Source organism: Pagrus pagrus (assembly GCF_965226575.1).
Source record: "Pagrus pagrus genome assembly, chromosome: 16".
Taxonomy (NCBI): Eukaryota; Metazoa; Chordata; class Actinopteri; order Spariformes; family Sparidae; genus Pagrus; species Pagrus pagrus.
In genome coordinates this window covers 2,255,444-2,282,377 of record NC_140200.1, presented here as the reverse complement: position 1 = coordinate 2,282,377, position 26,934 = coordinate 2,255,444, and the positions used below count along the sequence as shown (strand labels likewise).

The 26,934-nt window shown below is 40.1% G+C and overlaps 2 protein-coding genes across 13 annotated transcripts in view; one reads left to right on the top strand and one right to left on the bottom strand.

Moving 5' to 3' along the window:
* The window catches only part of fzd3a (frizzled class receptor 3a), a 34,384-nt gene extending 18,017 nt beyond the window's left edge, over positions 1-16,367 (top strand). For 2 of the 4 annotated variants that reach the window (XM_084378224.1, XM_084378225.1), the window contains exons 7-9: positions 12,606-12,754; positions 13,861-14,316; positions 14,402-16,367. In XM_084378224.1, the coding sequence (XP_084234350.1) occupies positions 12,606-12,754; positions 13,861-14,316; positions 14,402-14,660 (864 nt within the window). In that variant the 3' untranslated portion in view covers positions 14,661-16,367. The other 2 variants (XM_084378226.1, XM_084378227.1) reach the window with 2 other exon arrangements.
* Positions 16,045-26,934, bottom strand: part of cdc42bpab (CDC42 binding protein kinase alpha (DMPK-like) b) — a 77,220-nt gene continuing 66,330 nt past the window's right edge. For 4 of the 9 annotated variants that reach the window (XM_084378218.1, XM_084378217.1, XM_084378220.1 and 1 more), the window contains 13 exons: positions 26,657-26,876; positions 26,324-26,386; positions 25,898-26,151; positions 25,659-25,783; positions 25,303-25,517; positions 24,919-25,016; positions 24,619-24,703; positions 24,243-24,366; positions 23,796-23,913; positions 21,910-22,027; positions 21,661-21,818; positions 20,736-20,810; positions 16,045-19,312 (listed from right to left, as the gene is read on the bottom strand). In XM_084378218.1, coding sequence (XP_084234344.1) covers positions 19,181-19,312; positions 20,736-20,810; positions 21,661-21,818; positions 21,910-22,027; positions 23,796-23,913; positions 24,243-24,366; positions 24,619-24,703; positions 24,919-25,016; positions 25,303-25,517; positions 25,659-25,783; positions 25,898-26,151; positions 26,324-26,386; positions 26,657-26,876 — 1,785 coding nt within the window. In that variant the 3' untranslated portion in view covers positions 16,045-19,180. The remainder of the gene's footprint in view (positions 19,313-20,735; positions 20,811-21,660; positions 21,819-21,909; positions 22,028-23,795; positions 23,914-24,242; positions 24,367-24,618; positions 24,704-24,918; positions 25,017-25,302; positions 25,518-25,658; positions 25,784-25,897; positions 26,152-26,323; positions 26,387-26,656; positions 26,877-26,934) is intronic. The other 5 variants (XM_084378219.1, XM_084378221.1, XM_084378222.1 and 2 more) reach the window with 2 other exon arrangements.

The window sequence follows — 26,934 nt, the reverse complement described above, 5'->3', positions numbered from 1 at the left end:
GGAATGACGTGAAGTAGTTGAAAATCTAAAATGATTCAGAGCTGCAGTGAGTAAGATCAGAGTCATGCTCTTAATCTGTCATTGTGTAAGAGAGCAGTGCAGTAATCCAGTGTGTGTGTGTGTGTGTGTTTGTGCTGCAGAGGACAGGGTCAGTGGGGTCAAGCTACAGCGCATCATATTTGCAGCAGATCTGAACACAAGCTGCGTGTGCTGTTATCATACACTATACATCAGTGAGCTGTAAAGATGCTTCCAGGGGTAAAATCACACAAAGATGCAACTTCCCACTCCACCCCCACCTAGTTCATGAAAGCACACATGTACAGTATGCATTCACACACACACTGAGTCAATAGCGTGCATCAGTAGGTAGCTTTGACTCAAAGTGCCTCACTATATTTATCTTAAAAGCCTTCCCTGAGGCTCAGACCTCCACTCCGCAGAGCAGCTCCTGACTGACGCTCCACCACATGAGATTGGTCAAAGGAACAAGAGACGAAGACTGTTTTCAGTCTGACAACTCGTTTTAGACTTCATGCAGCTATTTGTGAGTTTGATGTTGGAGCTGCAGCTGATGACTGACTGCTGACATACAGTCTGTAATGAGGATGTTTCATACTCATTCAGTCTCTCATCTCGGTGCTGTAATGAGCCTATCTGTGGACGTATGAGCTTCAGGGCTCTCCGCCTGGCCCACTCATAATGAGGCCATCATGACTTCATCTGTGTGTGACTGCATGACTGCACGTGAGTGTGTGTGTACATATGAGAGCGAGGGAAAGAGTAGGAGATGGCAGCCGTAGTGCTGTTGCTGTGGCAGAAAGCAGCAGTGTGGTGACGTCCCGCTTCTTCTGTACTCGTGCTGGAAATGACCTCACTCTGAACTTCTGTCATTTTATGTTTATACTTCTGAAACAATATTTTGAGCCTATTTTCACATTGTGTTTTTTTTTTTTTTTTTTTTTTACACTTTATTTTCATCAAGTTTTGGAGTGAACATGAACAAGCACAGACATACATCAGGTCTAAAGGATGCAGTTCAACATCACATATACAATGATTGTGTTAAGGGTTGCTCAGCTATTTTCCAGAGGGGAAAAGCAAAAAAAAAAAGGAAACAGTTTACATAGCCAGCAAGTACCAAGTTATAACTTTGCACAGTGTATCTCCCCATTACGCCGCTTGTTCAGCAGTGATGGTATAGATGAGTCAACAAACCCTAAACATAAAAATAAGTAATTAAATACATATATACAGGATCCAAGATCACACAAAACAAAGTTTTTGTTAATTCCCTGCTGTATTAATATATATTAGATATGTTCACATTGTTTTTATATTAAAATAATATTCTTATCCACAGTGATGTACAGAAACCTTTATCTCAAATTCATTGAATACCACAAATATGATCAACCATTAGACAGAAATCACACATTTGAGGACGTGTATGACCTCAGATCTGTTAAACCTCACCCTCCAGTTCAGGTCGGCTGCCATCCCAAAGCGTCGGCCATTTTTTCTCTTTTCTTGTCAATCCCACTTTTTTCTTGTAAAAACAAAACTTTTTCCTTTAAAAAATAACCCTTTTTGTTGTTAAAAAAACCAAACTTTTTTCTTGTAAAAAAAAAACCCAAAACTTTTTCTTGTAAAAAAACAACTTTTTTCTGGTCAAAAAAACTTTTCTTGGTCAAAAAAACCCTTTATGCTGTGGTTGATTGTAGGTCGGGTTGGCTGCCATTCCAAAGCATCACTTTGTAATGACACTCAAAAATCATCTTTTCTTACAAATAGCACCTTTAATCACCAACTATTTTGTTAAGAAGTTCATCTGTTTGAGTATTTTGTAAGCAATGAGATGTCATCTTGGCCTTTGGGAAACACAGATTGACATTTTGACAACTCATCAATTCCTCAAGAACATAATCGGCTCAGTTGCAGCCACACTTTCTAATAGAACAGAATGACCCATTGATAAGGAAATAAGTAGAACTACAAGAAAGCACAGAAATAGAAAATCTGCTTTATTTTCAGGCAAACACAGTAGAGACGAAGGAATATCAATCATCAGAAAAAACCTTTTTTCTCGTGAAAAAAACCAAAACATTTTTTCTGGTCAAAAAAACCAAAGTCTTTTTCTGGTCAGAAAAAAAGTATTTTTCTGATAAAAAAAAAACAACTCTCAAAAAAATTAATCTGGTAAAAAAAAAAACAATTTTTTTTCTGGTCAAAGAAAACTTTTCTGGTCAAAAAAACGTTTTTTTCTGGTATAAACCCCTCTGGTGAAAAACCCCTTTTCTCTGGTGAAAACCCTTTTTTTCTGGTCAAAAAAACTTTTTTCTGGTCAAATTTGTTTTTTTCTGATCAAAACCCCCTTTTCTCTGGTGAAAATTTTTTTTTTTTGTGGTCAAAAAAACCCTTTATGCTGTGGTTGATTGTAGGTCGGGTTGGCTGCCATTCCAAAGCATCACTTTGTAATGACACTCAAAAATCATCGTTTCTTACAAATAGCACCTTAAATCACCAACTATTTTGATAAGAAGTTCATCTGTTTGAGTATTTTGTAAGCAATGAGATGTCATCTTGGCCTTTGGGAAACACAGATTGACATTTTGACAGCTCATCAATTCCTCAAGAACATAATCGACTCAGTTGCAGCCACACTTTCTAATAGAACAGAATGACCCATTGATAAGGAAATAAGTAGAACTACAAGAAAGCACAGAAATAGAAAATCTGCTTTATTTTCAGGCAAACACAGTAGAGACGAAGGAATACCAATCATCAGAAAAAAACCTTTTTTCTCATGAAAAAAACCAAAACATTTTTTCTGGTCAAAAAAACCAAAGTCTTTTTCTGGTCAGAAAAAAAGTATTTTTCTGATAAAAAAAACAAAAAAAAAACTCAAAAAAATGAATCTGGTGAAAAAAACCCTTTTTTTCTGGTAAAAAACCCCCAATTTTTTTTCTGGTAAAAAAAAAACCAACCTTTTTTTCTGGTCAAAAAAACTTTTTTTTCTGGTCAAAAATTTTTTTTTCTGGTATAAACCCTTCAGATTGACACCCCAGATTGACACAACTCATCAATTCCTCAAGAACATAATCGGCTCAGTTGCAGCCACACTTTCTAATAGAACAGAATGACCCATTGATAAGGAAATAAGTAGAACTACAAGAAAGCACAGAAATAGAAAATCTGCTTTATTTTCAGGCAAACACAGTAGAGACGAAGGAATATCAATCATCAGAAAAAAACCTTTTTTCTCATGAAAAAAACCAAAACATTTTTTCTGGTCAAAAAAAACCAAAGTCTTTTTCTGGTCAGAAAAAAAAAAAAACAACAACTTTTTTCTGGTAAAAACCCTTCTGGTGAAAAAACCCTTTTCTCTGGTGAAAAGCCTTTTTTTCTGGTAAAAAAAACTTTTTTCTGGTCAAATTTGTTTTTTCTGATCAAAACCCCCTTTTCTCTGGTGAAAAAAAACTTTTCTCCTGGTCAAAAAAAACTTTTCTCCTGGTCAAAAAAACCCTTTATGCTGTGGTTGATTGTAGGTCGGGTTGGCTGCCATTCCAAAGCATCACTTTGTAATGACACTCAAAAATCATCTTTTCTTACAAATAGCACCTTAAATCACCAACTATTTTGTTAAGAAGTTCATCTGTTTGAGTATTTTGTAAGCAATGAGATGTCATCTTGGCCTTTGGGAAACACAGATTGACATTTTGACAACTCATCAATTCCTCAAGAACATAATCGGCTCAGTTGTAGCCACACTTTCTAATAGAACAGAATGACCCATTGATAAGGAAATAAGTAGAACTACAAGAAAGCACAGAAATAGAAAATCTGCTTTATTTTCAGGCAAACACAGTAGAGACGAAGGAATATCAATCATCAGAAAAAAACCTTTTTTCTCGTGAAAAAAAACAAAACAATTTTTCTGGTCAAAAAAACCAAAGTCTTTTTCTGGTCAGAAAAAAAGTATTTTTCTGATTAAAAAAAAAAAAACTCTCAAAAAAATTAATCTGGTGAAAAAAACCCTTTTTTTCTGGTAAAAAACCCCCAATTTTTTTTCTGGTAAAAAAAAAACCAACCTTTTTTTCTGGTCAAAAAAACTTTTTTTTCTGGTCAAAAAAACTTTTTTCTGGTATAAACCCTTCAGATTGACACCCCAGATTGACACAACTCATCAATTCCTCAAGAACATAATCGGCTCAGTTGCAGCCACACTTTCTAATAGAACAGAATGACCCATTGATAAGGAAATAAGTAGAACTACAAGAAAGCACAGAAATAGAAAATCTGCTTTATTTTCAGGCAAACACAGTAGAGACGAAGGAATATCAATCATCAGAAAAAAACCTTTTTTCTCATGAAAAAAACCAAAACATTTTTTCTGGTCAAAAAAAACCAAAGTCTTTTTCTGGTCAGAAAAAAAAAAAAAAAACAACTTTTTTCTGGTAAAAAAAACCCCTTTTTTTTTCTGGTGAAAAAAACCAATTTTTTCTGGTAAAAAAAACAACTTCTGGTAAAAAAAACAACTTCTGGTCAAAAAAACTTTTTTCTGGTATAAACCCTTCTGGTGAAAAAACCCTTTTCTCTGGTGAAAAGCCTTTTTTTCTGGTAAAAAAAACTTTTTTCTGGTCAAATTTGTTTTTTCTGATCAAAACCCCCTTTTCTCTGGTGAAAAAAAACTTTTCTCCTGGTCAAAAAAAACTTTTCTCCTGGTCAAAAAAACCCTTTATGCTGTGGTTGATTGTAGGTCGGGTTGGCTGCCATTCCAAAGCATCACTTTGTAATGACACTCAAAAATCATCTTTTCTTACAAATAGCACCTTAAATCACCAACTATTTTGTTAAGAAGTTCATCTGTTTGAGTATTTTGTAAGCAATGAGATGTCATCTTGGCCTTTGGGAAACACAGATTGACATTTTGACAACTCATCAATTCCTCAAGAACATAATCGGCTCAGTTGTAGCCACACTTTCTAATAGAACAGAATGACCCATTGATAAGGAAATAAGTAGAACTACAAGAAAGCACAGAAATAGAAAATCTGCTTTATTTTCAGGCAAACACAGTAGAGACGAAGGAATATCAATCATCAGAAAAAAACCTTTTTTCTCGTGAAAAAAAACAAAACAATTTTTCTGGTCAAAAAAACCAAAGTCTTTTTCTGGTCAGAAAAAAAGTATTTTTCTGATTAAAAAAAAAAAAACTCTCAAAAAAATTAATCTGGTGAAAAAAACCCTTTTTTCTGGTAAAAAACAACAACAACAGAAAAAAAAAACTTTTTTCTGGTTAAAAAAAAACCCCAATTTTTTTTCTGGTGAAAAAAACCCATTTTTTCTGGTCAAAGAAAACTTTTCTGGTCAAAAAAAAAAAATTCTGGTCAAAAAAACTTTTTTCTGGTATAAACCCTTCTGGTGAAAAACCCCTTTTCTCTGGTGAAAAGCCTTTTTTTCTGGTCAAAAAAATCTTTTTTCTGGTCAAATTTGTTTTTTCTGATCAAAACCCCCTTTTCTCTGGTGAAAAAAAACTTTTCTCCTGGTCAAAAAAACCCTTTATGCTGTGGTTGATTGTAGGTCGGGTTGGCTGCCATTCCAATGCGTCACTCTTTAATGACACTCAAAAATCATCTTTTCTTACAAATAGCACCTTAAATCACCAACTATTTTGATAAGAAGTTCATCTGTTTGAGTATTTTGTAAGCAATGAGATGTCATCTTGGCCTTTGGGAAACACAGATTGACATTTTGACAACTCATCAATTCCTCAAGAACATAATCGGCTCAGTTGCAGCCACACTTTCTAATAGAACAGAATGACCCATTGATAAGGAAATAAGTAGAACTACAAGAAAGCACAGAAATAGAAAATCTGCTTTATTTTCAGGCAAACACAGTAGAGACGAAGGAATATCAATCATCAGAAAAAACCTTTTTTCTCGTGAAAAAAACCAAAACATTTTTTCTGGTCAAAAAAACCCAAAGTCTTTTTCTGGTCAGAAAAAAAAACAAAACAAAACTTTTTTCTGGTAAAAAAAAACCCTTTTTTTTTCTGGTGAAAAAAACCAATTTTTTCTGGTCAAAGAAAACTTTTCTGGTAAAAAAAAACAACTTCTGGTCAAAAAAACTTTTTTCTGGTATAAACCCTTCTGGTGAAAAAACCCTTTTCTCTGGTGAAAAGCCTTTTTTTCTGGTAAAAAAAACTTTTTTCTGGTCAAATTAGTTTTTTCTGATCAAAACCCCCTTTTCTCTGGTGAAAAAAAACTTTTCTCCTGGTCAAAAAAAACTTTTCTCCTGGTCAAAAAAACCCTTTATGCTGTGGTTGATTGTAGGTCGGGTTGGCTGCCATTCCAAAGCATCACTTTGTAATGACACTCAAAAATCATCTTTTCTTACAAATAGCACCTTAAATCACCAACTATTTTGTTAAGAAGTTCATCTGTTTGAGTATTTTGTAAGCAATGAGATGTCATCTTGGCCTTTGGGAAACACAGATTGACATTTTGACAACTCATCAATTCCTCAAGAACATAATCGGCTCAGTTGCAGCCACACTTTCTAATAGAACAGAATGACCCATTGATAAGGAAATAAGTAGAACTACAAGAAAGCACAGAAATAGAAAATCTGCTTTATTTTCAGGCAAACACAGTAGAGACGAAGGAATATCAATCATCAGAAAAAAACCTTTTTTCTCATGAAAAAAACCAAAACATTTTTTCTGGTCAAAATAAACCAAAGTCTTTTTCTGGTCAGAAAAAAAAAAAAAAAAAAACTTTTTTCTGGTAAAAAAAAACCCTTTTTTTTTCTGGTGAAAAAAACCAATTTTTTCTGGTCAAAGAAAACTTTTCTGGTAAAAAAAACAACTTCTGGTCAAAAAAACTTTTTTCTGGTATAAACCCTTCTGGTGAAAAACCCCTTTTCTCTGGTGAAAAGCCTTTTTTTCTGGTAAAAAAAACTTTTTTCTGGTCAAATTTGTTTTTTCTGATCAAAACCCCCTTTTCTCTGGTGAAAAAAAACTTTTCTCCTGGTCAAAAAAAACTTTTCTCCTGGTCAAAAAAACCCTTTATGCTGTGGTTGATTGTAGGTCGGGTTGGCTGCCATTCCAAAGCATCACTTTCTAATGAGACTCAAAAATCATCGTTTCTTACAAATAGCACCCTTAATCACCAACTATTTTGATAAGAAGTTCATCTGTTTGAGTATTTTGTAAGCAATGAGATGTCATCTTGGCCTTTGGGAAACACAGATTGACATTTTGACAACTCATCAATTCCTCAAGAACATAATCGGCTCAGTTGCAGTCACACTTTCTAATAGAACAGAATGACCCATTGATAAGGAAATAAGTAGAACTACAAGAAAGCACAGAAATAGAAAATCTGCTTTATTTTCAGGCAAACACAGTAGAGACGAAGGAATACTAATCATCAGAAAAAACCTTTTTTCTCGTGAAAAAAACCAAAACATTTTTTCTGGTAAAAAAAAACCAAAGTCTTTTTCTGGTCAGAAAAAAAGTATTTTTCTGATAAAAAAAAAAAAAAAAAAAAACTCTCAAAAAAATAAATCTGGTGAAAAAAAACCCTTTTTTCTGGTAAAAAAAAAAACAAAAAATAAAAAACTTTTTTCTGGTAAAAAAAAACCCTTTTTTTTCTGGTGAAAAAAACAAATTTTTTCTGGTCAAAGAAAACTTTTCTGGTAAAAAAAAAAACTTCTGGTCAAAAAAACTTTTTTTTGGTATAAACCCTTCTGGTGAAAAACCCCTTTTCTCTGGTGAAAACCCTTTTTTTCTGGTCAAAAAAACCTTTTTTCTGGTCAAATTTGTTTTTTCTGATCAAAACCCCCTTTTCTCTGGTGAAAAAAAACTTTTCTCCTGGTCAAAAAAACCCTGGAAAAAACCAAAACATTTTTTCTGGTCAAAAAAAACCTTTTCTTCGTCAAAAAAAGTCTTTTTTAGGTCAAAGAAAATCTTTCTCCTAGTCAAAAAAACCCTTCATGCTGTGGTTGATTGTAGGTCGGGTTGGCTGCCATTCCAAAGCATCACTTTGTAATGACACTCAAAAATCATCTTTTCTTACAAATAGCACCTTAAATCACCAACTATTTTGATAAGAAGTTCATCTGTTTGAGTATTTTGTAAGCAATGAGATGTCATCTTGGCCTTTGGGAAACACAGATTGACATTTTGACAACTCATCAATTCCTCAAGAACATAATCGGCTCAGTTGCAGCCACACTTTCTAATAGAACAGAATGACCCATTGATAAGGAAATAAGTAGAACTACAAGAAAGCACAGAAATAGAAAATCTGCTTTATTTTCAGGCAAACACAGTAGAGACAAAGGAATATCAATCATCAGAAAAAAACCTTTTTTCTTGTGAAAAAAACCCAAACATTTTTTCTGGTAAAGGAAAACCTGTTTTTCTGGTCAGAAAAAAAAAATTCTGGTGAAAAACCAATTTTGTCTGGTAAAAAAAACCAACCTTTTTTTCTAGTCGAAAGAAAACAAAATTCTGTTAAAAAAAAAAAAAAAAAATCTGGTCAAAAATCTTTTTTTTTCCCCTGGTCAAAAGCCCCTTTTCTCTGGTGAAAAAAAGAATTTTCTTTTGCTAGTGAAAAAAAAACTTCTGGTGAAAAATCCCTTTTTTTTCTGGTCAAAGAAAAAACAATTCTGTTAAAAAAAAAACTTCTGGTCAAATTTTTTTTGTGTGTGGTCAAAACCCCCCTGGTGAAGAAACCCTTTTCTTCTTCTGTTTGAGTATTTTGTAAGCAATGAGATGTCATCTTGGCCTTTGGGAAACACAGATTGACATTTTGACAACTCATCAATTCCTCAAGAACATAATCGGCTCAGTTGCAGCCACACTTTCTAATAGAACAGAATGACCCATTGATAAGGAAATAAGTAGAGCTACAAGAAAGCACAGAAATAGAAAATCTGCTTTATTTTCAGGCAAACACAGTAGAGACGAAGGAATATCAATCATCAGAAAAACTCCTTTTTACTTGTGAAAAAACCCCAAAACATTTCATTTTTTTCTGGTCAAAAAAAAAATTTCTGGTGAAAAACCCTTGTCTCTGGTGAAAAAAAACAAACCTTTTTTTCTGGTAAAAAAAAAAAAAAACAACCTTTTTTTCTTGTGAAAAAAAAACTGGTAAAAGAAAACCTGTTTTTCTGTTCAGAAAAAATCTCTGGTGATTTTTTTTTTTCTGGTGAAAAATCCCCTTTTTGCTGGGGAAATTTGAATTTTTTTGTCTAGTCAAAAAAAACTTTCTAGTCAAAAACCCCTTTTCTCGGGTGAAAAAAAAAACTTTTTCTGGTCAAAGATTTTTTTTTTCTGTTAAAAAAAAATTCTGGTCAAAAATCTTTTTTTTTTTTTCCTGGTCAAAACCCCTCTGGTGAAAAAAAGATTTTCTCTGGCGATTGTTTTTTTTCCTGGTAAAAAAAACCTACTTTTTTTTTTCTGGTCAAAAAACTCTCTGGTAAAAAAATAAAGTATTTTTTTTTTTGCTAGTGAAAAAAACATTTTCTGGTCAAAAACCCCTTTTCTTCTTCTGTTTGAGTATTTTGTAAGCAATAAGATGTCATCTTGGCCTTTGGGAAACAGATTGACAAACATTTTTTCTTGTGAAAAAAAAACAAAACAAAACATTTTTTCTGATTAAAGAAAACCTGTTTTTCTGGTCAAAAAAAATTTCTGGTGATTTTTTTTTTTCTGGTGAAAAATCCCCTTTTTGCTGGGGAAATTTGAATTTTTTTGTCTAGTCAAAAAAAACTTTCTAGTCAAAAACCCCTTTTCTCGGGTGAAAAAAAAAACTTTTTCTGGTCAAAGATTTTTTTTTTCTGTTAAAAAAAAATTCTGGTCAAAAATCTTTTTTTTTTTTTCCTGGTCAAAACCCCTCTGGTGAAAAAAAGATTTTCTCTGGCGATTGTTTTTTTTCCTGGTAAAAAAAACCTACTTTTTTTTTTCTGGTCAAAAAACTCTCTGGTAAAAAAATAAAGTATTTTTTTTTTTGCTAGTGAAAAAAACATTTTCTGGTCAAAAACCCCTTTTCTTCTTCTGTTTGAGTATTTTGTAAGCAATAAGATGTCATCTTGGCCTTTGGGAAACAGATTGACAAACATTTTTTCTTGTGAAAAAAAAACAAAACAAAACATTTTTTCTGATTAAAGAAAACCTGTTTTTCTGGTCAAAAAAAATTTCTGGTGAAAAACCCCTTTTCTCTGGTGAAAAACCCCTTTTCTCTGGTGAAAAAAAACCTTTTTTCTGGTGAAAAAAACAAAACAAAGCATTTTTTCTGGTAAAAGAAAACCTGTTTTTCTTGTGAAAAAAACCCAACTCTTTTTCTGGTAAAAAAATAAATAAATCTGGAAAAAAAACCTTTTCTCTGGTGAAAAACAAACTTTTTTCTGGCCCAAACCCCTTTTCTTCAGGTGAAAACCCCCTTTTCTCAGATGAAAAAAAAATATTTTTTTCTAGTGAGAAAAACAAACTTTTTTGTGGTCAAAGAAAACTTTTTCTGTTAAAAAAAAAAAACTTCTTGTCAAAAAAATTTTTTTCTGGTCAAACCCCCTCTGGTGAAAAAAACATTTTCTCTGGTGATTTTTTTTTTTTCTGGTAAAAAAAAACAACAACCTTTTTTTTCTTGTGAAAAAAAACTAAACATTTTTTCTGGTAAAAGAAAACCTGTTTTTCTGGTCAGAAAAAATCTCTGGTAAAAAAAAAAATTATTTTCTGGTGAAAAAAAAGCATTTTTTTTTTCTGGTGAAAAGTCCCCTTTTTCTGGTCAAAGAAATTTCTTTTTTTTCTCGGTTCAAAAAAATTTCTGGTCAAAAATCTTTTTTTTTTTTCTGGTCAAAACCCCTCTGATGAAAAAAAGATTTTCTCTGGCGATTTTTTTTTTCCTGGTAAAAAAAAAACTACTTTTTTTTTCTGGTCAAAAAACTCTTTTCTCTGGTAAAAAAATAAAGTATTTTTCTTTTGCTAGTGAAAAAAAACATTTTCTGGTCAAAAAACTCTTTTCTTCTTCTGTTTGAGTATTTTGTAAGCAATGAGATGTCATCTTGGCCTTTGGGAAACAGATTGACATTTTGACAACTCATCAATTCCTCAAGAGCAGAATCGGCTCAGTTGCAGCCACACTTTCTAATAGAACAGAATGACCCATTGATACGGAAATAAGTAGAGCTACAAGAAAGCACAGAAATAGAAAATCTGCTTTATTTTCAGGCAAACACAGTAGGAAGGAAGGAATATCAATCATCGGCTGCCATGTCAGAGATAGATGACAGTAGTGTCTGCTGCTTTATGCCTCCAGCAGAGCTGTCAGTGATGATATAGAGCATACACACACACACACACACACACACACACACACACACACACACACACAGTACACAACTGTGTGACACTCTAGTGCAGTTTTTACGGCCTATGCTGTTGGGATGTTTTGTATTTTTGTATATTTCTGGATAAAATGTGGAAGATATTAGCTTTGATATGAGCAATGTTTGATGTCAAATCTGGGTTTGGAAATAAACCCACGATCAGTCAGTCCTCTCCTGAAAGAGTTGCCTTCCTCACTTACACACTCCTGCCCTCAGGTCTCACAGTATGTGTGTGTATCTGCTGCAAACATCCTCTGAAGTCGACTCACTCGCTGCGATTGATCTATTTTTACCAGACGCTACAGTGGGACTGGTGTTGTTCTCACCGTGTGTCTGTTTGCATGAACTGTACCATGTTTAATATTATACATATCATTTAACAAACAAGGAAAACAAATATTTTGGGGACGGGGGGGTTCTCATGAAAAAAAACATTTCCTACACTCGGTTTGACACGACAAAATAAATTTTCGTGAAAAAAAAACGGGGGGGGGGGGGTTCTCATGAAAAACTGAGAAATACTACAAAAGAAATTCTCATGAAAAATCTTTTCACCTTTTTTCTGGTGGGAAAAACTTATTTCTCATGAAAATTTGTGATTTTTTCCTTGCAAAATAAAATTTCCTACACGGTTTAATACAAAAAAATAAATTCTCATTAAAAATTGTGAAAAAAAACTTCTGGTGAAAACCCCCCCCACAAATTTCTCATGAAAATGTAAAAAAAAAAAAAAAAAAATTCTCACAAAAAAAACCCCACAAAACAATTTTTACAAAAAGTCCTACACTCGGTTTGACACAAGACATAAAATTCTCATGAAAAATCCAAAACATTTTTAATGAGAAATTTTCTTTGTTTACAACAAAAGTTCACACAAATACTGTGTTTTGTTTTCACTTTTTTTCATGTGTGAAACAATGAAAAACAAATTCACAGGAAAAAAAATTTTGTTTTTAAAAAAAAATTTGTTTGGAAAAAAACTTCATGACATCTTTTTTCCACGAGAACATCCACAGAATGTGTGAAAATGTAGAACCAGAGAAAATAATTGTCACTTGCCCCTCAGGGCTTCTGCAGATATCGTTGCTGGTGTTCTCCCACCACAAGATGGTGTCTAGTTGTTTCCCCTTCAAACATCATCTCCATCACACACACACACACACACATGATCCCACAATAACCACATGTTATGTGTGTGCGTCCTGCAGGTGGAGCACACCAGTCGTCCGGACCTGGCCTTGTTCCTGATCAAGTACCTGATGATGCTGATCGTAGGAATCCCCTCCGTGTTCTGGGTGGGCAGTAAGAAGACGTGTTTCGAGTGGGCCAGCTTTTTCCATGGCAAGAGACGCAAAGAGTACGTACCTCAGACACACTGACGCCGTCTACAGGATGCTCTCTATCACATTGTTCGTCAAGATCTTTCCACTAATTGGTTTTAAGTATATAATGCTAAATATTTTAGTAGCAAACTATCTTTAAAACATCTCTCTGAGAGAAGTTTTTTTCCTGGTAAAAGCAGAAGGCATTTTAGCTCCTTGTAGTGCTAATTACATTTGAAAAAAAGAACAGTGGATTTTTAATCTCAATAATTTATTCTTGCATCAAACCTCCACGCAGCTCAGATACTGTTGGGAATAACAAAACTATTTTAACCATCTTATAGCAAGAGAAAAGAGTCATGTGCAGCAGGAAATAATACAATAAAACTGAATATGATGTGTACAGTTATTGTAAAAGAAGGCTGACATGTAGTTATAGTTATTAAACCAGTTGACTCCACTAATGAGCCAAATTAGTTGAAACAAAAACAGGTTGGAAGAATTTGCCAGTGTCTCTTCTTTTTGATATCACAACCTCTTCATGAGGTTTAGTATCCACGGCGTCCACGTCCCAGCTCAAACCTGTCTCCTCATGATTCCCATCAATAACTTAAAGGTTTCCTGTCGAGCTTTGGCCGCCATGAGACGCTGTCCTGCTGGTGGCATCACGCACAGCTGGTGGCGCCACCGGACTAAGAAATGTAGCAATGCCGTAAAAAAAAGGAACGCTTGCAGGGAAACTTGGATTTAACAACGATGTTTTCAGGCAGGCTGCAAGAACACAAAACACTCAGCAACAAAATTTTTTGCTGCCATCAGTTGGAGGTTTTGACCCGTTATTACATTCATATGACATTATAATGAAATCAGATGAGAATAATTTGCTCTGTTACAAACAAACAAACAAACAAACAAGCCCTTTGGAGATATTTCAATCGTGCATATTTCTTAAGCACCGTCCAATGAGGAGACAGAGACCACATCAGTGCTGCTCGTCACTCGTCAGTCAGTGAGGTATAAAACTGAGTCGGCTGTTTCCTGCTCGGTGTGTGTAGTCGTAGCAGTGTGTGTGGTTGTGTGTGAGGCTTGGTGGTGAACACAGGCCCTTCTCTGCGCTCACTCCCCCCCCCTCCAAACTCAGAGCATTAACCCCCTCTCCCACCGCCTGCTCCACACACTCCTCCATCCTCTTCTACCACACCCACCACCCCACCACCTTCCCCCTCTCCCTCCCCACCCTCCTGCGTCTCTCCCTGCCCTCTCTCCCTCCACTCCCCTCCTCCTCCTCCTCGTCCTCCACCTCCACGCCCTCCCTGCCCTCCTCCTTCCCCTCCCACAGCGCCATGGTCAACGAGAGCCGTCAGGTGCTCCAGGAGCCCGACTTCGCCCAGCTGCTGCTCAGGGACCCCAACACGCCCATCGTGAGGAAGTCTAGGGGCACGTCCACCCAGGGGACCTCCACCCACGCCTCGTCCACCCACCTGGCCATGCTGGATGAACCTCCCAGCGCCAGCACCAGTCGGGCCGGCTCGGTCCGCAGCGCTCGCTCCAAGATGAGCAGTTACCACGGCAGCCTGCACCGCTCCCGAGACGGCAGGTGGGTGTCACATCCTTCAGATGTTCTGCTGCTATCTACAGAACGATCTGCTCCCGATGCTCATGTTTGTTCTTCTTTGTCTCAGATACACAGCCTCCAGTTTCCGGGCCGCAGACGACCGGCTGCCCTATGGAAGTCTGCCTCGCCTCAACGACCAATCACAATCCAGGCACTGTAGCACCAATCGCCTGGACAGCCTGTCGCGCCACGGCTCCACCCAGCGACTGGAGAGCCAGTCGCGGCACAGCAGCGTCAGGGACCTCAGCAGCACCACCCAAGCCGTTTACTGTGCCCCCGGAAACGGGATCCACAGGGTGCTGGAGGAGGACGGAGCTACAGCCTGAACAGCTGTACTCATCAATTCTGGAGAACTTGTGACAGGATGAGTAGAAGTGAAAGTAGGAAAGATGACTTTTCTTTCTTTATCTAGAAGGTTTAAGAATGTGTGAGGATCCACGGTGAGCCTGACGGAGCAGCAGCCACTGTGAAGTCCAACCCTGTCGAGCTGAGACGCTCTGAGCTCCAGCTGACCGATGAAGTTAGAATAGGGCTCCATCCAGCCAAATGCAGAGGACCGAGTGTGGACCGACGCCTTAACACGTCCTCTCAGCTTTACTCGACCAACTTGCTGATCCCAAAAAACTCAAGTTCAGAATGAATTCTGTCCAGTTTACAAAAGTACGATGGATTCGGTCCCGACGGTGACCTGTGGGTAGCCGACACTGGAAAATGAGGACGAGGCTTCACTGTTGGACCTATGTTACTGAGCCAGAACAAAATGTGACCAACACTGACAGACTGCACTGGATTGTTTTCTACTTGTTTGTATAAAAGACTGAACAGGATGTGAGTGATGGACGGTACATCGATGCATTACAAGCCTTCTCTTTTTTTTAAAGGTTTATCAGCTACATTTCTGTCTCGCACCTCTTCAGACACCGATATCTCCCATAGTAACCTAACCTGTTCAAACCTTCTATTTATAAAGGCAATTATTTCACACCGGATTGGAAACTCCACTTTTAAGGGAAAATAAGATAGAGGGGAACACACACCCTCTGCCTCACCCTACACATGCTGTACACTCACGACTCCTGAACTTTACAAAAGCCTTGTCTCATTTAAAACTCTGTTGTTTTTATATATATCTTGAGGAACGTCATTGCTCCGGTGTAACGATGAGAAGAAATGTCTGGACGTGTGGTTTGACAGGATGTAAAGGGCTGAAATACAAGAAAAAAAAGCTGAATCCAAACTCCTGCCTTATGACTGTGTGTTCAGACAGAACGCCAAGCGAATATCACAGCTTACAAAATCAACTGAAAACATGAGAAGACGTGTTTATGAATCTACTTTGTACATAAAGAGGAGAGAAAAAGGTAAAACACACACTGATAAACTCCTTCAGACGGGTGTCTGTTGGTACGTTGGCTGTTCAAGGTGAAAAACACGTTGCATCGCTGGAGCTTCTCCTTCTGTCTGAACACACCTCTTCAGTTTGAATAGACGATAGTTCGCCCTTAGAGTCAAAGTCTGAGTAGTTTGTCCCGTTTGAAAATGTGTCCTTACTTCTGTAGCTGCTGTCAAATGTTAGACCAACATTTCCTCTAGTGGCGAAAACTTGTGTATAGATGTAAAAAAAAAAACTGAGCTTTTGTTGTTCATTTGTAATAAAGTTTTTTTTTAAAAAACAGAATGAAGTAATGACCACACACACACACACGTGGATTGTATTTGTAACAGCCCTCCGCTTTATTGAAATACATCGGAGTCAGGTTAATATAATGAGTTCTCCACATAAGTGTGGCAGCCAGTTCCATACATTATTTTGTTTTGACCTTACACCTTAAATATTTTTTTTTTGTGCAAAAAAGAATCTACATCACCTGTAGTGGGTTATCCTCAGTAAAACGCCCAAACCGTTCAAAAAAAAAAAAAAAAAACAGGAGCAAAGTCCAAATAAAACAACAAACCGAAAAACAAATGATTACATCTATAACATGCAAAACTGTACAAATTATTACAAAGCAATCCTAGAAAACAAAAACAAAGTGTAATATGATATGAAAGAGCAAAATAATATAGAAGGTACTGTAGATAAGACCTCACTGAAATGCAAAGGCGTTTGAAGTTTTTTATATTTTCGATTTTTCCTTCTCACTGTGGCACCTCAGCCAACAAAGCACCTCTCACCCTTCACCCCTGAAAACATTTTTTTTGTTTGTTTTTCTTTACATCTTCTAGTCCACACCACCCGTCTCGTTCCTCGCTGTCTCCACCCGGGTCACAACTACTGTACACTACAGCCCGATTCATCTCTCCCTCACTCGCTCCGGCCATCCATCCGTCAAACACACCCATTTTCATCTAAAATGAAAATAATTCATTGGTTCTGACATTTCCTGAGTTTCTCTTCCCCTCTCCTTAAACTGGGATATCTAGGATCCGTTTTTTTTCTGTACAATATCGGCCGATAATAAAACACCTGGCTAAGACGGATCTCCCAACCCCCCCTTCCCCCCCAGACTAATACATTCTACAGATCAACTCCAGCAGGAACTAAAGAGACTCACTAGCTTAAAACGTGTCCTAAGAGGTGGTTGTTTGGAATAAAACCAGCTTAGTCGCGCTGAAGAGCCCCACACCTCTCCCTCTCTCTTCATATAAAATGGAATACTAAAAAAAAAACAAAGAAACACTTGGAATGGGCTGTTGGAGCTACTTTGTTGTGTTTCAACAGGGGAATCGGCAGGAATGACCACCAAAGTTTTATGTTTCCCTTTCTGACAAACAAGAGGAATAAACTGGAGGCTTCTGACCCAGGACGCTGCTGCACATCCAGCACTCGGCCTCTGATACGGACAGGGCGCACAGATCACGTCAGGACAGTTTTCAGCTGCGTGCTCGCTGCTCCCTCACAGTTTTCATCTGCCCTGCGAGTGATTCCTCGCATAAAATGCCTTTCAATCTGTCTGTAAACTGAAGGAGATGAACAGAGGTAACAGGTTTTTGGCTGTGAATGCCCTGCTCTGCAGCCAGGAGCTGTCACACCGTAAAATGCTCCTTCAGAGGCCTTTTTCCACCCTGCCAAAGAAACGCCGCCTGGAGGAGGAGCCCAGCTCATTTTACAGACAACAACAGGTCACACTGAGGTTACTTCATGCAGAATCATCATGAAAAACCCAAGTGCCGACTCTCTCGCAGCTCGTAAGTGTCTACATTCTGGTTTTAGTGTTTTTCTTTTAATCAAGAGCTCTACTGGTCATGAACAGATCAACCAAACCTTCTTCAGAAAGACAAAATAATATCACAGTCTCCCTCTTTTGTCCATTTTTTTGGTTAAATCAAGCTCAGCGGAAAGGACTGATCTCTCCACCCAGACACCACAGTGAATTTAAACACACACACGTGTCGATAACTGTTGAATAAATGATCAGAGCCACTTCACCTCGAACAGTCAAAGAGGTGGAGCAGGACAAGGCAATCTGCTGCATAAAAACACCACCTCAGTGTGTGCGTAGATACATGTGTGATAGCAGGATTGTGATAAATGCACGTGTTCACTACGGTACGGGCAGTAGTGTCGATCCATACGTGAGTGTTCGTCACTCAAACACAGTGGGGGGAGAAAAATAAAGAGAAAACACAATGCGTGTCATACATACAATATAAAACAAACAAATCTAAAATCAACCGGTAAATAAAAAAAGAAAACTGGAGAGTGGTTAAAAATGGCTTTTTGTGTGAATACAACCCCAAAAATCACTCGAAACAAACAAAGAGGAAAATAAAAGTCGAGGAGGATTTTTTCTCTTTCCCGTGTAGTTCTCTATAGTATTTTCCTTATCATATATTACTCTCTACTTTGAACCTATGTACATTATTGTGATGGGAACCTGTGAGTTTGTCAGTTTGGTTGTACAGCAAACGTCTACACTACAACGGAGGACGTCCAGGGGCTGTGGGATGACGTCCAATGAGGAAGAGAGTAGCACAGAGGAGCGGTGACGATGTCGCATTATTAACGCTGCTTTTCATGGTCAGAAATAAAATTAAAAAAAGATTATAAAGTCACTGCACTTAGTATCATGAGCAAAAGAAAAAAAAATCATTGCTTTCCTTTCTCTCTCTCTCTCTCTCTCTTTTTTATTACATTTTGAATTTTTGCAGCACCCAAAGAGAAAGCAACTGAGGGAAGTGAGGAGGGGTTTTAACTCCACCCGTCTGACTCGCGCCGTGAAGCAAACCTCCCTTTCCTTGTCTAAGATTGATAAATAAATTAAAATATTGTCCCCTAAAACCCAAAGGGTCCTATGTACAAGTACAAATCATTTTCTCTCGATAATAATCCTCTTCTTTTTGTTGCATGGTGAGCTTTTTGAGTCTGGGGGGGGAACGGACAGAGTAGTGTCTGTTCATAGCAAGAAAAAAAAAAAGAGCAGAGACGGGAGGTTTTCATTCCTGCATCGTACGCCCTTTCTGGATAAACGCATGCACACACGCTGGCAGGCGCATACAGCTCCTCTCAAACACACACACACACACACACACACACACACACACACACACACACACACACTTGCACCCTCACACATAAGTTTTGTTAGCTTCTCCCTCATAGAGACGACACTCTTTCTCAGTGTTTCTGGCCCATCTTGGAAGTACGATGAGAGACAAATTGAGGCTGTAAAGCGGGACAAATGTTTGTCAGGAGGTGCAGTTCTCTGGGCAGTGAGGGGGGAGGAGGTGGGTGTTCAGAAAGGATGCGAGAGGCTGCGGTGGAAGAGGAGGGTTTGGCGTCCTGTGCTGTCGGTCGGTTGGTCGGTCAGTTGGTCGGTGGGCGGGGCGAGAGGCCGGCGGAGGCTCATGTGTCCCAGCCCATGCGGTCTGTGCTCTCCAGGGACAGGGACTTGGTCTTGTGTGGCGAGGCCGGACTGGGAGGGCTGCTGAAGGTGGAGCTGTTGGAGGCCGTGGAGTGACGGGGGGAGTCCGAGTCCTGGAGGAGGAGGAGGAGGAGGTGGAGGAGGAGGGGAGAGATGGAGATGAAGTGAAATAAAGGGACAGGGAGAAAAAGAAGAGAAATTAGATGATGTCAGCAGAAGTTTATGACATTAGAGTATCTGTGGTTTGTGTTGAGGAACGTGGAGACTGAGTGATTAAGACACAATATATTTTAAATTGCCTGCCATGTCTGGACTCTCTGCTCTAATAGTACATAAAGACTCATTATTAATGTGCTGTTGGGGTGGAGAACAGACGCTCCACCCCTTCCTCGTCTTCCACATCATCAGCAGATGAGCGGCTCAATTGACCAGAAGTGATCAGCTGAAGGAAAACAAACATGCAGGCAGGCCAGATGAAGAGGAGGAGGAGGAGGTGGATGTGGGTTCAACCATCACACTGTACAACACGTACAGTATGTGTTGCATCGCTCTTATGTGATGATATTTAACCAAAAAAAACATGAGACCTGCCACTGCAGAGTTTTGGTCCAAACACAGGATACGGTGTGACGTAACGTGTGTGATTATCTTTCCAGTTCAGTGAAAATGTCCTCCAGTTTATAATTATATCTTTCTACAGTTCACTGACTCGGCACTGAGCTTTCTTTGGTCTACAACCATCACCTCCTGTGTGGATCCACTCTGAAACACATCTGACCTACAAGCGCAGTCATCTACGATCTGTAGCTGCACAGAAACATCACACAACATCCAAATGTGGAAACTCCTGCCGTTTCTCACATCACACACACTCCACAGCCTTTCAGGTCAATGTAGACGGGCAGTTTTCACACATTTGCTCTCTAGAACAGACCATAATTATAAACCTCTGTAGGGTTTGTGTATTGGGAGCAGCACTGCCCAGCTACATTGTGCACACATCTTAAAAGCACTCAGCCTTTCCAGCCATCGCTTCAAACCATGCAGCTGTTTCGATGTGTTCCAATTTATAATCAATCACTTTGTCAGCTGATTTATGTGATCATTACATACAGAGTCGTAGAATATCAGAGTATATCCAGACTGCAGCCTGTGGCCTAGCTGTTAGACACATGGGGAGGCTGTGTGGAAGCAGACATGCTCTGTGAGCGGTGGGAACAAGTGTATGCAAAATGGCCGGGCACCATTTCATCAGCAACCAAAAAATGAGGAGAGGCCGGGTGAGACTGATGGTGCAGCTGATGCTCCGGTGAGAGACGTGACAAGCCATCGGCCATCAGATGCAGCTGACATGACGGAGCTGAGATGGAGCAGCGAGGGGCTGCGGGGCGGCCAAAGGCTTCACTAACATCATGTGACTATATCTGTGGGTCTAAACGCACCTCATGCTGATGTGTTTGTTTTGTGGGTGGGTGTTCAGTGACACGGTGCTCTCAGTTGTGTGTTTGGTGCAGCTGTTGCAGCTGTTGACATTACCTTCATCTTACTAAGCAGGGTCCTTAAAGCCCTTTTCAGATCGGGGGTCTTCTCCGACGGTGAGACTGCCTGCCACTGCAGAGGAGAGTTCAGACTCAGCGCCCAGCCCACAGACAACATGCTGCTGGGGTGGGTGGGGGGGGAGGCGGGGAGGGCGAGGCGCAGCTGGGTGAGGGTGGAGGGGAGGCGAGGAATGGGGCAAAATGGAGCTGACAGCGTCCAGGCTTATGGGCCATGAGGATGGGGAGCCACAGGGAGGATGGCAGGCGGTTTGAGGGTGGATGAGGTACAAGTTGAACTCTACTGTAGTTAACTGCTACTTGTGAACTATGAAACTCCACAATCAACACTGGTTTAAATATATATAAGCAACGTTGGAGGGTTGCTGCCTGCCAGATCTTACAGAAGAGTACAAGTGTTACAGGGACATAATACACATGGACTGTCACTGTGTTTCCTTCAGTAATGTGAGGGAACCACGAGCCAGAGCTAAACCTAAGACAGGTATCATGGGGAGGCGTTAACAGTCTGTGCTGGGAGACTGAGGTCACTACAAAGCGCTGACATCACAGGGAGCTAACCAATCAGTCAGAGAGATGGGATGAGGCCAGGATGCTTGTGACAAATGGGACAGAGGAGGAGTTCTTTGAATGGGGAACAATGTGATCCACTTCATGTCTAACTTCTACAATCGCATGGCAAGAAAACAATCATGATTTAGACTTCATACAAAGCTGATGTCGGGTTGACGTTCTACTCCACAATCTGTGCAATCAGACGTTGAACCATTTGAACCAACAGTTAGTAGAAACTCAAGAATGCCATTAGATTAGTTGTTTAGTTGAACAGAACCAAGCTCTCAGTCCTCTCTTACAGTATATTACATCGAATGTTTACAAGAAGAAGTACGTTCACATGAACTGACCTCTCTGTCAAACTGTGAGAGTGGAGCATCACCACAGTCCATGCCTCCACCAGAGGACAGGGAGCTCTCAGAGGGAGAGGTCATGGTCTGCCGCTTGGATCCGTAGCTTCCTCCTGACAGCTCTCGGCGCAGAGCGCTGCCGTTCTGAGAGGACGAGCCTGAAGAGAGAGAAGGAGGAGGAGATGAGTGGAAGCCTACAGTGCAGGGAGAGAGTACACCAAAGAGGACGGATGTGCTGCTGTTACTCACGTATGCCCAGTCCGCTGCTGGCACTCATGGAGCGGCCCGGCTCCGCCCGGTTCTTGGTGATGGAGGGGATGCTGACCGAACCGCTGAAGCCCGCGCGGTTCTCCTGAACACGGACGTTCTGGTTTAAACACGCAAACAGAACAAACACACGCACACAACACAGAGTGCAGTGCAGGGGGCAGGAGTGAGGAGGGTGCAGGTCCAAACACGACATGCTCAAACATGTGATTGCTCACTGAGGTTTGAGCAGACAGACATGCAAGCATGGTCTCTATAAACATGTAGCGGGTCAGGAGAAGCCGGAGGAGCGAACTTTAGAGGGTAAAGGAGCACGAGGGCGAGGAGGCTCATTATGCGATTCACCCAACAGGCGGGACACGCTGGATGAGTGAGCAGTGTGAGTGCGTGGCGCTACGTCTCGCTTTACATTGTGCGTCCATGTTAACAGGTTAGAGCGGCCACACTGGCTGAGTGACTTGTACTTCTCACGCGCGTGTCAAGCAAAGCTGCAGCAGCGCTTCATCTACAGAGTCTATAGAGTCTCTCCTATCTTTACTGCGACACGGCTGTTCTTGGCAAAACTAGACCTGAAATGACCTGTAGACAGTCGTATCGGCATCATAGCAGCGTTTCACTACAGGTTTAATGTCTGTATCTGTAGGAGGTGTCACAGACGTGCTCTCTCTCTCTCACTCTCTCTCACTTCACTTTCTTACTTTCTCAGTGGGGTAAATACAGAAGCCCTGAGGAGCGAGTGAGATTTACATTTACTGGTGCTCAATTTTCTACATTTAAAAAAAAAAAATGTCACGTGTTGAGCCGAGTGAGAAAAAAAAAATTTCTTCATGAAAAACTTTTTGAACTTGACTGGATGAAAAAAATAAATGTATCGCAAAAAATTTTTTCTTCTTCACTTTTACAGATTTTTTTTTTTTCTCATGAAAAAAAACAAAACGAAAAAATAAATAAATAAAAATTTCCCAAACAAATACATTCTCATGAAAAATAATTTTCTCCCCAAAAAATATTTTCTTGTGAAATTTTTTTTGACAAAATTTTGTTTTCATTCAGTTAAACACATGAAAAAAGACATTTTCTTGTGAAATTTATTTTTCAGTTTGTTTGTTTTTTCCAAAAGTTTTTTCCCACTCAGCTCGACACACGAAAAAGAATTTTCTCACAAAAAAAAATTCTTGTGGAAAAAATTTTCCACCGAAAATGTTTTTTCCCATTCGGTAACTTTCACTCGACACATGAACGAAAAAAATGTCCTTGTGAAATTTCAACATGTTTTTTTTCTTCTGGTGCTCCATTTTCTAAGTAAGTGAAAAAAAAAAAAGTGGGAAAAAAATGTTTCTCGCTAAAAAAATGTTTTTTCATTCGGCTCGACACATGAACAAAATAAATGTAGAACTTAGAAAATGGAGCACCAGAAAAAAAACAATCCTCACGAGCCGCTCAGGGCCTCCGCTGGTAAAGGTAAATCGCGTCATCACATTTCTTGATGATTATCAAAGGCAAACTCAGTGTAAACAGAAAGGACAGGCAGGCTCTGCCTATGTAACACAAACATGCGAGTGAGCTGCAGCAGGTAAGCAACGCAGCCGCCACGCAATACAGTCGTATCCTGTGTGGCCAGCATTTAAGCTTTTAAGGTTAGTTAGTAAAACAGGGAATAAAACCTTTCTTTGCTCAATTCCAAGTGTCAGCAAAGGTGACATCAAAGGATAAATGAGGACGGGAGGCTGCTTCTACAAACATCTTAAATAGTGTGTCAGCTTTTATCTGTATTTGTATCTGTGTCTTGTGTATACATGCTTTTTCCCCTTGTGTTTGCAGGCTCTCTCTCTATACATATATTTACATAAAAATATAAATATCTGTACCATGGGCAGGTCCTTAAGGATCTGGATCCCGTCTCCTGGTCCCATGTGGGCCACGTGGTTGAAGTTGGTGGGGTTGGAGATGAGCTTGTTCCTCATCTCTGGGTCTCGCAGCATCTCTCTGGAAGCACAAACACACGAGTGATGAGCAGCAGCTGAGTGCAGCGAGGCACTCGAAGTCGCACTGAAATATGTCTTTTACTCTCCTCCATTAAAGATGAATTCTAGCTTTAGGGTAACCTGTTCACCATTTGGGTTTTTTAATAATATTATAAAAAGTTTTCACACAAAAACAGACACAGGACAGGAAGTCAGGATAAAATTCAGAAGATGCTGAGACTTGAGAAAAATAATCGTTGTGAAGAAACTGGTCCCCGACACAAAGGCTGAAACCTGCTCTGGTGTTACTCTGAATATAAACTGTGCTGCGTCATGCTTCAGGTAAACTACCTCCTCTGCTGAAGCCGCTCCTCCTCAGGCACCCTGAACGAGAAGCGTCTCTTGTTGTTCATGCTGCGCACCATCTGCTTCCTGCTGTTGTCAGACGTCTCTGGGACGACCAGCTCATCACCCTCTGGAAGATGACAACCAAAGGCGCAACAGACGCGTTAACATGACGGCCTACAAAGTCCTGCAAATGACAACTGCCTCACTCAGCAGCAGCTCTATATGCTGTGGTAGTATGGACTAAGAGCCACAGCAGAATATAAACACTGAACTATGTGGAGAACAGTGGAATTAAGTTTATACTTTATTGCGGCATCGTCAACATTTCTGTAGTTTTCAGTCATGTGATGCTTCACATGACACACACGTGAATTCTTACCGGCCATCTTGTTTCTGAAGTAGATAAGCCGGACCGTTTCCAGTCCCAGCAGGTTCAGAGAGCCGTCAACATTCAGAGGTCGTACCTGAGCAGAAGGAGAGAGAGGAGCAGAGGAATCATCATCTACTTTCAGCTATTGATTGATTATCAGTAACTTTTTATTCATCCGTTAATGTGGCCGAGCAGAATATGTCAGGTTACTGTGGCGAGTCACTCATATGATCCAGCAGGTGGAGCCAGACGCCTGCTGAAGCTTCAGTCGTGTCATATTCACAACAGGCCTCGGTCGACTGCACTGACCTTCTTGAGAGGGATGGTCTGAATCCACTCCATGGTGTTGACGTCAAACACATCGACAGCATTCTCACTGTACACTGACAGGTAGGGGGCGTTGTAGCCTGGACAGGGAGACATCGTTAGCGGTCTGTCCTCTTCTACTGTGAGTACTTCTGTTTTCATGGTTTCTGCTTTCTCATGATGTAAATATTTGTACTGATGTATATAACAGTTTACTGTATGTGTGTCACATACATTCCACTGTAGGAACTTCTCTATTTCATGCATTAAAATATAAAATGTGTCCATTTGTTATATTATCTCGCTGCTAGATACACAATGAGTGTCCATGCACCCTGTTATAGTGATCATCATACAGAGCGAGCATTCATTCATTCATGCACTCACAGGCAGCGTTGGGCACAGCTGGCCACATCAGCTCCTGCTGACGGGACCTGCGGCCCTGGGAGTCCACATAAACTCCTATGGCGCTAAAGCACAGCAGCAGCTCTTTGCTGGAAATCTCTACGGCACAGAGGGCGTCCAGGCCCTGCTGGGGGATGAAGGCCAGGGTGTGGTCCTCGGGGTGGAGCAGGCTGATAGGGGACACGTCACCATGGACACTGTGGAGAACACATTAAGATGATTATTCAATGAAATGCTTTACACATTTGACATGTTGTACAGTGATTTCAGCAGGGAGAGATATGAAACAATCCTGTTAACATCTCCACTGTGTTCTGATCAGCTGGCATGTGGATTACCTGTAGCGGGTGAAGCCAGACTGATATCCTACATAGAGACGCTCGCTGAGCAGACCCATCCACTGAACTTGCCCCGGGGCCTGAAGCTCTCGCAGTCGACGATGACGTCCTTTACTCTTATTCACCTGCAGAGCATGGGGACGATTGGAAAGTGTTTTTTACAGCAGCATATAAAAACTAAATAACATGGCACTAAAGTTGTATGTGTCAATAAACGGCATTAAAACCCGTTTCCTCACCTCGTAGCATATGATCTGTCTCTTCATGGCCACACAGAGGCAGGTGAGCGAGCCGTTACGGACGGGTCCAGACACGATAGTCTGGCAGCCTTTTGTCTCTGCCAGCTTGTAGGACTCGGTCTCGCGGCCGTCCAGGGCCTGCGTGGGGAAGAGACGCACGTGACGGTTCCTGCCGGAGATGACGGCCAGCAGCTGCTCATGGAGAATCAGGTCGATGTGGTGCACCTTCTTGTTGTCCCCCACCCGGATAATTTCTGAAGATGGAGGGAGTGAATAAGGATGTGGGGATAAAGGAGGGTGAAACAAATAACATACAATCAGGTCGTCAATCCACCGACTTTATTCAAATATATATTTAAAATTGTTCAGTGGAAAATGACACAAGTAAATAATGACACAGAACAGATCTTTAAGAGTGGATCTTACCATCTTTGGTGACATGGATGACAAAAAGGCCTTCCTCGTTGCCCAGGGCGACACGCTCATGATCTGAGGACAGAGCGAATAAGGTGAGACGGCCACTTCAGAGCCAGTAAGAAAGAAAAGGGCAGAACATGTTCCAGTCTGCTAGTTTCTATTCTCATAGCATGGTGAAACCCAAACTGCCAGTCTCAGACAGTTTCTCTCATCTAATTGTCGGTCTTTGAAAATAGCTCCATCTAACGACATAAATAAAGATAATCTGGGCCTAACTTCTTACTGCTCTCTATGACACCACGTGTAGCTTGTTCAGTGGCTCGGTGAGTGCTGAAGGCCCACCTATGATAGCAGCAGATTGTGTGGTCTTGATGAGTGGCAGGGTGCTGTCGTAGGCCTCCTTGGGGACGTAGACGAAGCGCTCCTTGAGCTTGTTCTTCTTGAGGATGCGGTGGAGCTCGTTGAGGAGGCCCACCCATTTGTTCCTCTCCTGATCGCTGTCGGCCAGGATCAGGATGGAGGGCTTGTGGCTGCTGGAGGGGGAGAGCTGGGACGCTGTCACCTGAGGAGAAGAGAGGGATGAGTAAGAGGTCACATGAGGTGTTGAATAGTATTCAGAT